Source organism: Sinocyclocheilus grahami, unplaced genomic scaffold (genome assembly GCF_001515645.1).
Source record: "Sinocyclocheilus grahami isolate Dianchi unplaced genomic scaffold, SAMN03320097.WGS_v1.1 scaffold569.1, whole genome shotgun sequence".
In the NCBI taxonomy this organism is placed as follows: Eukaryota; Metazoa; Chordata; class Actinopteri; order Cypriniformes; family Cyprinidae; genus Sinocyclocheilus; species Sinocyclocheilus grahami.
Window position 1 is genome coordinate 387300 of NW_015505748.1, and position 11844 is coordinate 399143.

The 11844-nt window shown below is 36.7% G+C and overlaps 1 protein-coding gene across 1 annotated transcript in view; it reads left to right on the forward strand.

Annotated features, from left to right (window-relative positions):
• myocd (myocardin) overlaps positions 1 to 9486 on the forward strand; it is a 63664-nt gene extending 54178 nt beyond the window's left edge. The window contains exons 6-11 of the mRNA XM_016239574.1: positions 742 to 893; positions 1810 to 2661; positions 4050 to 4199; positions 5291 to 5419; positions 7757 to 7814; positions 8513 to 9486. Of these exons, the coding sequence (XP_016095060.1) occupies positions 742 to 893; positions 1810 to 2661; positions 4050 to 4199; positions 5291 to 5419; positions 7757 to 7814; positions 8513 to 9027 (1856 nt within the window). The 3' untranslated portion in view covers positions 9028 to 9486. The remainder of the gene's footprint in view (positions 1 to 741; positions 894 to 1809; positions 2662 to 4049; positions 4200 to 5290; positions 5420 to 7756; positions 7815 to 8512) is intronic.
• Positions 9487 to 11844: the final 2358 nt, after the last annotated feature.

Below are 11844 nucleotides of genomic sequence, written 5' to 3' on the forward strand. Positions count from 1 at the left end.
TGAACCACTGATGTCACACGGACTACTTTGTCGATCATCTTGGTACTTTTCTGGACCTTGAACGTGGTAGTTACCTTGCTGTCTATGGGAGGGTCAGAGAGCCCTCAGATTTCATCAAAAATATCTTAAATTGTGTTCCGAAGATGAACGAAGGTCTTACGGGTTTGGAACAACACGAGGGTGAGTAATTAAAGACAGAATTTTCATTTTTGGACGAACTAACCCTTTAAATTGATCAAAAGTGACAGTAAAGACATTTATAAAGCATTAAGATTTCTATTTCAAATAAATTCTGTTATTTTGAACTTTCTATTCAGCAAAGAATCATGAAAAATAAAATATATGATGGTTTCCACGAACATGTTTGGCTGCACAACTGTTTTTAACGTAATAATAATATTGATTCTTGAGCAGCAAATCAGCATATTAGAATGATTTCTGAAGGATCATGTGACACTGAAGACTGGAGTAATGATGCTGAAAATACAGCTTTATAATCACAGGAATAAATTACATTTTAACATATATTCACATATAAAATTATTTTTACATTGTAATAATATTTCACAATTTTACTGTTTTTTTGATCAAATAAATGCAGCCTTGATGAGCAGAAGAGCCTCAAAATCTTACAGACCCCAAATGTTTGAACAGAAGTATACAGTATATAAAAAATTTTTTATTTTTTATTCATTTAGGCAGTTTTCTGATCATGAGAAGCATAATTGTGTGTTTGTGTGTGTGACAGGGCGTCCGGTGAACAGCAGTCATCATGTGCGTCCAGCATCCAGACCAGCAGCAGCTCCTCGTCTCCAGTGAAGAGCAGCTACTGCAACCCGTCCATCAGCCCCGTCAGACCCGGACCGCTGCCCGCCAATCTGGACGACCTGAAGGTCAGTGCTGCGCTTTGACACGTCACGTCATGGTGCGATGAAGGGGTTAAAGATCTGGACTGGAAACCAGAAGCTTGTAGATTTTAAAGAGGAAGGTGTGTGTCAACACTACAGGTCTCACTAATGGGTATCAGCGTACCAAACCAGCTGATTAATCACAGTACATTCAGACAAATGTTAGGTTTAAATATGCAAATGAGGCATTGTTTCATTAAATGTGCGCCTAAATTTCCACAACATAAATCTGATTGGATAAATTCATGTTCAAAATTCTGGTTTTGAGTTTGTTGACATATTAAGAGTTTAAAACCCCAAACTGACCAGTGCATGAAAAAACACTATAGGTTTTTAGCAAGGAACCAAAACTTTGCAAATACACATCATTCATCTGTTTTTTTACACTTGTTTTTTAAGATCTATAATTATTAAAAAAATTTGTTTTACATGTTTATGCAAGTAAAATTAAAAATTTGAGCAATCATGAATTATAAACAAAGGCATTTATTTAAATCCTATTCGCTCCAATGGATTTATTCCTAGTCATTTTAAGATTATATGCTCTTATAATTTTCATACAATGATATATTCATATGTATATTCCTCAACATCATAGAAAAAAATGGTGTGTTCATGTGTAATTTGAAATTTCAAAGAATTAAAAAAAAAAATTAAATTAATAAAAGATGGCTAAAACCAGTAATAACATGGTAATAACATTCAAAGATGCAATATGATTTTAATTGAAAATGAATAGTTATGACTCACTGGGTCTTATTTGGGTCCAAACGTACCCAAAATGTGAAAACATTATGCAAATTTGAAATGCATTATGAGGATTAAATATTTAACGCAGCAACTAAAGTTTTTAATTTGAGCTAGTTGGAACTGTTTGCCTGACTGTTTTGTGTGTTGCCAGGTGTCTGAACTCAGGCAGCAGCTGCGGATCCGCGGTCTGCCGGTGTCTGGCACTAAGACGGCGCTCATAGAGCGCCTGCGGCCCTTCAAAGACTCTTCTCCGGCCACTTCTGCAGACGTCAGCGCAGCCGCATTCCCCGTGACGCCCACTGGATCGCTCTCGTCCTACCAGTCGCACGGCGCCGGCTTCTACCCGTTCTGTAGCAGCGGCTCCACACCGCCCATCTCTCCGGCCTCATCCGATCTCTCCGTCAGCGGCTCGCTGCCCGACAGCTTCAGCGACGTCACCATGTCCTCGCCGCAGTTCGGCCTGCAGCCGTCGCCGGCACAGCTGAGCGCAGACGAGGGCCAGAGCATGCTGGGACCGGACGCCGAGAAGGACAAGATGCTGGTGGAGAAGCAGAAGGTGATCGAGGAGCTGACGTGGAAGCTGCACCAGGAGCAGAGGCAGGTGGAGGAGCTGCGCATGCAGCTGCACAAGAGGAAGCGCATGCAGGACTGTCCCGCTCCGCCGCAGCACATGATGCATCTGCAGCCTCCTGCGCAGATGCAACAGTTCTACGGCGTGTCCGTCAAGCAGGAGCAGGTGGCGTCCAGCTGTCCTCTGGCTGCCAAGCAGATGAAAGGCAGCTGCATGGCTCACTGTGATCTGCACGCTGCGCCGCACTGCAGGGGGCCGCCGTCATCTGCAAGCCCCGCCGGCCTGTCTGCGTTCCTGAGCCCTCAGTGTTCTCCTGAAGAGTCGCCCCTCACCAAACCCTCCAGCAGCCCCTCGTCCCCCGGCCAGCCGTACCTGCTGAGAGACTCACACACACTGCCTCAGAGCGCAAGCAGAGCCGCACGCAACATACAGGTGATCCACGGCACATGCACACGTCTGTCAAGTCACATTGATTTCTATAGCAGTTTATACAATACAGCTTTACAGTTATAGACAAGAAAACAGTGATTCAGTGATGCGAACAATTCATCTGTTCATTCATTCACAACACGATTATTATAGTTAGTTCCAACTAAAACCATAAATACGTTGTCATTACTTGAAATAAAATCAATCTTAACTGAAATAAAACAAAATATAGAACACCTTAAACTTATTTTATATCAGTGAGTTTCCAAAGCAACATTTTTCATTTTCTTTCAGGTTAACGTAATGCACTTAAATATCGAAAACTAAAATTGAAATAAAAACTATATGGACATATTTGAAAACAATTGATATTTTTGGGTGGAAAAAATAACTAACTAAATACAATAAAAATACAATGCAATAGTTTTTTATTATTAAAATTCTATTTAAAAGAAATGCTTATTATTATTTGACAAAATTTTGTTTGCTAAATATAAGTCATGACTGACATAAGCAGAAAATAATATCAGAGAGATTATTATATACGTTATTATACCTATAGGCAAGGTCAGTTCAGGTTGTAAAATGTCATGTGGTGCGAAAATGTAATGGTATTTATGAATTAATATTTTAATTTAATATTTTGTATATAAATGTAATTATTTAAATATATTTTTATATCTGTAAATACTTAATACTTTTATTTTAAAAATGCATTTATGTACATATAAAATACTTTGTATAGTTAATAATAATAATAATTAAATCATTGTGTACTTTTACAAATATTTAAGATTTAGGAGTATAACTTTCTGGAACTTAACGACATTTATCAATTAATATTATGATTTCATATTATTCATATTTATTTTTGTTATTTAAACATTTTGATGATAATTTTTTTAAACTTTTATCTTGACAAAATGTTTAAAGGTGTGTACTTTCACACGAGTTGAAGATTTAGGGACATTTTATGTCATTAGATTTAATATAGATTTAACTTATTTGTATAGCACTTTTCACAATGTACATTGTTTTAAAGCAGCTTTACATGAATGTTAATGGTTATAATATCTTAATATTATGCCTCATAGTCACATTTATCAGATTAGAGGTAAACGATAATATACAGTAGTCACATTTTGCAACAATACAAGAAATCAGGCACAGTATGCATGTGGATAAAGTCGAATATTCTTCCATACACAACTTTTTTTCTATAAAGAGCTGAACAATATTATAGTTATAATTTGCCACAAAAAGAAAAGAAAGTATATATTTAACATGAAGAGTACTTGGAAGCTGGAATTTGTGAAAGATTCTTCCTTTTCTTCAACCTGGACATTGATGTTTGTTTTTTGATTCAGTGACTAACGGCTGAAATCTCTCAGTTACAGCAGAAGAGTGCGGGACAGACGGCGAGCTGCTCGTATCCGTCAGATCAGAGAAACCTGCAGCCGCTTTACCATCAGAATCCATCAGACAACAGCCTCAGCGCCAGAGGATCCACCAAAGCCAAGAGCAGCGGCATGCAGCAGAAAGTACGTGAAGAATCAAACTCAACTCATCCAATTCATCACTCACAAAAACTCACAGCACACCATCACACATTCTGATCGGCTCCTGTAACAGTAAGTCTCAATTCCACCGGGCTTCTGTTAAAAGAGTATCAATCATGCGTCTCAATCAATGAACACAAACGGTCAAAATGTTCGGAATAATTCTGATTTTTTTATGTTTTTGGAAGAAGTCTCATCTGCGCATCAAGGCTGCATTTATTTGATCAAAAATGCAGTAAATACTGTAATATTGTGAAATATTTTTACAATATAAAATAGATGAATTCTACACGTAAAATTATATTTATTCCTGTGATCAAAGCTGAATTTTCATACATTACCATTCAAAAGTTTGGGGTCATTTAAAAAAAAAAAAAAAAGAAAAATCAAAAGTGACAGTAAAGACATTTCTAATGTTACAAAAATTTCTATTACAAATAAATGCGGTTGTTTTGAACTTTCTATTCATCAAAGAATCCTGAAAAATCAAATGTATCACGGTTTCCACAAAAATATGAAGCAGCACAACTGTTTTCAACATTGATAATAATCAGAAATGTTTCTTGAGCAGCAAGTCAGCATATTATACAGATTTCTGAAGATCATGTGACACTGAAGACTGGAGGAATGATGCTGAAAATACAGCTGCGCATCACAGAAATAAATTACATTTTAACATATATTCACATGGACAAGTTATTTTAAATTGCAACAATATTTCACTGTTTTTACTGTAATTTTTGATCAAATTAATGCAGCCCTAGTGAGCGGACCGGACTTCTTTCTCAAACATTAAAAACTCTTCATAATTCCTAATGTTTGGCTGGTCGTGTGAGATTGTTTAATCACATGTGCTGCTCAATGATCATGTGACGTCAGCACATGCCCACACACATGGATGATGTGTTTATTGTCACTGGGTCAGAGGTCAGAGGTCACGCCGTCCTGCTGGGGAAGCGTCTGATAGATTCGGTGCCACCGCACACACACACACACACACACACACACACTGATCAGAGAGCTGGGCTCCTCTGGCTCCTCAGAGGTGTAACGTTTGGCCCTGTCTCCTGTAGGAGGCTCTGTCTCTCTCTCCGCGGCATGTTGAGCCCAAGTCTCCCACATCCAGCACTGCCTTCTGTAGCTCAGATCCCCCTGCCTCCGGCAGTAAAGGGCCGCCGTGTTATGAGGATGCAGTGAAACAGGTAAAGCAGCTCAGGATCCGCTCTCACGCTGCTCACGCTCTCGGAGCTTCTGCCTGCGTCTCTACAGCTTTACTGACTGCGTGGAGACGTACAGCGCTGCATCAGTGTACTGCAGGGATTCCCAAACGCTTCTGTCAGACTAATTAAGAAGTATTATAGTTATTATTAAGTATCACAGGTAACTATTATTCAATTATTAAATATATTTGAAAAAAAATCATTACAATTATTATTATTTTTATTTTGACTCTACAGTTGGATTTTGAAGTGAACTCCAACCTCTTTTTAGTTTAACATTACATTCACCTTGGTGTTTTAGGAACCCAGTATATTGAATAATAATAATAATAATAAATATAAAATGTTATATATTAAAAATATTATTCTATCAATATATAATATTAAAAATATTATAATAAAATTAATTATTATTATTAGATATTTATAATTTTAAGTAATTATAAAAAATTTTAAAATGTATAATGCTGCACTTTTTCCTAGTTGTGACAGTAATTCAGTCAACTTTATATTCACACTGGTGCTTTAGGAACTCAAGCTAATTTAATAATAATATTTATTATTATTATTATTGTTGTTGTTTAAACTGTAACTATAACTATATATAAATATTAAAAATATTACTATAAATAAAATATATTACTGTTGTAAATTACAGTGATTATAATAATAACAATTTGATTTTACGCTACAAGTTGTAATAGTGATATTAATGAAACGCTGTAAAATTCTGTCCACAAAAATGTTAGAAATGATGTGATTGTGTGAATAAAGCTAGTGCATATTGCGTTCCCTGATGCATGCTACATTTATATACAGTGATGGAGTTCAGTGCATTTACTGTGAGATGCTGAAAACACCGGATGGCACGAACACGGTGCTGCACTTCACTCTGAAACACAGAATATGCAGATATTGAATTAAATCACTGACTTTGATTTGATAATCACTCTGATTATCGTGCAGCCTCATTGATTTATTTTAATTTTACATATAATATGAGCAGTTATTAGCTGCTCATATTATTACTATTAAAACTAATTGTTATTATTTTTATCAACCCACGATCTCAGTTTGGGAAACCCTGCTGTACTTTCTAGTGATTGTTGTCCTTGAAACCGCCTGCAAAAAATAGCATTTGCCAACAAGTCTAAGCGTAACCAGCTCCAGTACACGCGTTTGAATGCCGTCAGCTACAAAATCTGTTCATACATCTAACACTCTTAACCCTCGTAATGCATTCAAAATCTGTATACTGTTTTCACATTCCATGTGTTTGTTCCCAAATAATTATTTTATAGAACTAAACTAAAACCATAGTATATCTGATTTCAATTTCTCATTAATGAATGAATGTTAAAAACAAAAAAAATCAGCGTTTTGACTGTTATTACCATGTTACGATTGCATTTACCCTTTTTTATATATAAAAAAAAAGAAATTCTTTTAAATGTCAAATGAAACACACACACACAAAAAATACATATGTATGAGAAACCAGGATTACCAGCATTAACCCCATTGGAATGGATAGAATTTTATTAAATTCCTTTAAATTATAACTCATGATTACTCAAAACAGTCCAAATTTATGACCGCTACATATTTATTTATATAAAAACAACATAAATTTTACTCTCAAAAGTTTTCAAACTAAATAAACTAATTTTACTTAAACTTTAATTTTCAGATGAAAAAAAGAGCTAATTTTCATGCTGCAGTGGTTCATTAATAGACGTACATATACAGGTTTAGCAACAAAATTCAGTGAGATGTGGGAAAAAAAGCTAAATATATTTCACAAACATTTTTAGACACTAACACAACCTCATAAATAATTTTACAAGTATTTTTGGCACTAATGGTACTCCATACATGCCCGGGCCAAAATGAACCAAACATGAAACTCTTAAAAAATCTGAAACGACTAAATGCTGTGTATTTTGAGGGTCTTAGGGCCCTTGAAAAATGTAGTTCCCTTACTAAAAACGGCTTATTTTTTATGTTTTTAGACACTAACACAACCTCATAAATAATTTTACAAGTATTTTTGGCACTAATGGTACTCCATACATGCCCGGGCCAAAATGAACCAAACATGAAACTCTTAAAAAATCTATTTGAGTATTTTGAGGGTCTTAGAGCCCTTGAAAAATGTAGTTCCCTTACTAAAAACGGCTTATTTTTTATGCATCTCTTCCGTGCCAAAACGGACCCGAGTGCATTATGAGGGTTAAAGCAAAGGCATGGAATGTGTCACAAATGTGTTGACAGCATCAAATACTAACACGATTAAATGATCCTGTGATGTTCTTGCAGCAGATGTCGCGCAGCCAGCAGATGGATGAGCTTCTAGACGTCCTCATCGAGAGCGGAGGTGAGTCTCTCCTCATCAGCTTTTGAATTTTGTCATTATTTATTCACTCTCGTGTTGTTCCAAACCTGTAGGAGTTTCTTTCTTCTTCTGAACACAAAAAAAGATATTTTGAAGAATGTTGGTAACCGAACAGTTGATGGTAGCCATTGATGTCCATATTATTATTATTATTATTTTTTTATATACTGTGGAAGTCAATTGGCACCAGAAACTGTTTGGCATCCAACATTCTTCAAAATGCCTTCTATACTGCAGATTTGGAACAACTTGATGGTGAATAAATGATGACAGAATTTTCATTTTTGGGTGAACTATTCACTCTCGTGTTGTTCCAAACCTGTAGGAGTTTCTTTCTTCTTCTGAACACAAAAAAAGATATTTTGAAGAATGTTGGTAACCGAACAGTTGATGGTAGCCATTGATGTCCATATTATTATTATTATTTTTTTTTTTTATACTGTGGAAGTCAATTGGCACCAGAAACTGTTTGGCATCCAACATTCTTCAAAATGCCTTCTATACTGCAGATTTGGAACAACTTGATGGTGAATAAATGATGACAGAATTTTAATTTTTGGGTGAACTATCCCTTTAGTCCTAAATGAAACGTTCGTAAGGCCCCTCATTTCACACAGTAACACCCAGCTGTTATTGACTATTAAAGTCACTCTTTGTGCTGTCATTGTCTTGTTTTAAAGAAATGCCTGCTAACGCCAAAGAAGAGAGGTTTCCTGTAACCAAAGTTGTGCCTCACCTTACAGTTTCGCCCAAGTTCCACCGACACTACAGTCACATGTCGCCCTCCATGCTCGCTTACGATCACGCGGCGGCTCACGGAGATGCTCATCTGGAGGTGCTGCTGAGTCCCATGAGCCGGACGCAAGGAGACGCGGCGCTCCTGAAGATGCCCGCCGAGGACGGACGCTTGGAGGCGGGTGATGGATTCAACAGCCGCGACATGATGGACACGCCCGTATCGCCCATGGCCGGAAAGATCTCCGCGGTTGCCGCCGAGGGTCACGGCCTCGGAATGACCTTCGCGGAGTCACCGTGGGAGACAATGGAATGGCTGGATCTGACTCCGCCCAGCTCCGCCACCGCCTTCCACAACGGCCTGCCACCGTCCGGGCCGAGCATCTTCAACACGGAGTTCCTGGATGTGACCGACATCAGCCTGAACTCGGCCATGGACCTGCACCTGGAGCACTGGTGAGGAGAAACATCACGTCCACACCCAGATCTCCAGATCCAGTGTTTGATACTGTTTTATCACGTTCCATCAAAACTTGAATTGTTTTGTCTGTGGATTCTGGCAAAGAGTGTTTTGATTACTGGAAACAGAAAGATGCTCCAAATGGAATTGGATTCAAACCGAGACGTCCGTACCATCCACTTAACACTTCTTTATTTTGTCTGCACATTTGTGGTGTGGGAAAAACACATATTAATGCATCACACTAGTATATCACGTGTACTCTCTTGTGCTGTTGTAAATATGAATTCACACTTGCACCTTGAGCTTACAGTAGGATGTCACACTTTTTATGAGCATTTCATTCTTTCCCGTCATCTTCATGCCATTAATTTATTTTGAGAGCACAAACATTTGGTTTTTAAACGTGATACGGAAGCCTGTTTCCATCATGGGATAAAAAAATAACGGTAATTGCGTCTTTTTATCTCACAATGCTAACTTCCTCACAATTTTCAGAAAAAAAGTCTGAATTGCAAGATATAATCTCAGAATTTTAACTTTTTCTTCTCCGACCGAATTGTGAATTTACATCTCACAATTTTGTTTTTGTTTCTTGTTTCCACCACAGAATAAGTAGTAAAATAGGTAATTGTGACATTTTATCTCAGTTTCAACTTTTTTCTTTTAATTGAGTTTATATCTTACAATTCCGTCTTTTCATCTTGTAATTCCGACTATCTCATAATTCTAAGTTTACATCTCGCAATTCCAACTGTCTGTTTTGTAATTACGACTTTCTATCCCATAATTACAACTTTCTATCGTACAATTCCAAGTTTGTATCTTGCGATTCCAACTTTATATCTCATAATTTCAAATTGATATCTCAGAATTCCGACTTTCTATCTCGTAATTCCGAGTTTGTATCTCACAATTCTGAGTTTATATCTTGCAATTCCAAGTTTGTCTCTTGCAATTCCGACTTTCTATGACATAATTCTGAGTTTAAATCTCGCAATTCTGACTTTCTATTAGGGCTGTGTGATTAATCGAAATAATCATAAAATCGCGATTTGAGCGTGCGCAATTTCTAAATCGCTTTATAGCACGATTTTCCACGCTCCCGACCTCCCGCAGTATGCTATCCGAACCAATCAGAATGCAGCGCGCCTAAATGGAGCATGACACTGAGCAGTGCAGCGATCGTTTCCGCACGGAATCTATTTCTGCAGTGCTGCACGCGCTGAATTAAAGTGACAGCGCATTATTCGTGGTAAAAATTAACATGGATTGACACGGAAATTTTGTAATTACACCATAAATGCATATAATTAAAGTCTACGGTTTCACAGTCAACACATGGCTTTTTGGCTAGATTTAAAACAAGGAAAAGTGCACTTTTAGATAAACAAGGCAATAATAGGCACTCGTGGTGGTAGTTAAAGTTATATTTATTGAGTTTAAACGTGAATATGTCTATGAAAGATTGTATTACTGTACTGTGATAAGAGAGAATCACAATGCTGAAAAAGCATGTTCAGAAACATTTGGATTTGAAATCAAAATAATGGATAAATGTTGTGTTTGTGGTAAACAGCAGCGGATCAGGAGCGGACTGCAAACGCGTCCTGTGCGAAAGCAAAATGAGTCCGTGCTGCTTCTGCACCGCATACACGTACTGTATACGCACTGCAGACGGAGTACGTGTGAACTTGGCACAACAAATTTAGTTCAACATCTGAGGCAACGTCACAAAGAGCTCTATGACCAATGCATGGCAAAAAAAAATCCCTGGACACGGGATTTTTTGTTTTGTTTTTTGCCATAGAGACATTTTGTTACACCTTTACTTAGTGATTATTTTACCTTATGTCACATGTTATAGCTTTTTGATAAAGCTCTAATTGGTTTTCTTTTGGAAATATGTTTCAAATTCACACTGAATGCATTTATGACTGTAAAGCATGTCTGTGTGTGTCAAAATCGTGATTAAAATCGAAATCGCAAAATTGATAAAAAAAATCGCGATAGGTTTTTTTTTGTCCATATCGCACAGCCCTACTTTCTATCTTGTAATTCTAGGGGGAAAAGTCCAAACTGTGAGATAAGATTTTGCAATTATCTTTTTACTTTTATGTCATTGCAGAAACAAGCTTCCATAATGTTAATGCTCACACTTCATGTGAAAGAGAAAATCACTAAATCTCTAGAGAACTGAACTGTATTTTAGCACGATCAAGCCAACATCTCTGGTCAAAAGATCATATTTTGCTCATTTCTTTCCCCGAAGTCTGTTTTGCATTCTAGATTATTATCATTACTGCCACTTCTGTTATTTTGAACATTCATTAGCTTTTTTTTTTGTTTTGTTTCGTTCTCTTCTGATGTATTTATTTCAACCTTTTCTTGTCATTGGCATATTAATATATATTTATGAGACATTCCTTTTCATTAAGAACAAAAGTTAGAGTAAACTTACTCGCAGTTAAAAGAGTGATTAAACCAATGAGGACACAAGTGTGAAAAATCCTGTTTACTATAGTGGTGACATTTTCTGACACACAAACAGTAGGTTTTTAATACTTTCTGATTTATTTGTTAACTTACCATCCCTGTTTCTCATTGAAACCTCACTAAAGTCCAATAAATCACGTTGTATGAATCTTAAATGACAATCAGAACGTCCTGAATCAAAAGCAATACATCACTAACTGTGATGGCCATTTTTACCAGCACTTGTGAAGAATCAATTCTAATATATAGATTATATAAGTTCAACTGTGAAACTGTACTGCGGCAAATTTGGGACCTAACTTTTTTTTTTTTTTTTTTTAT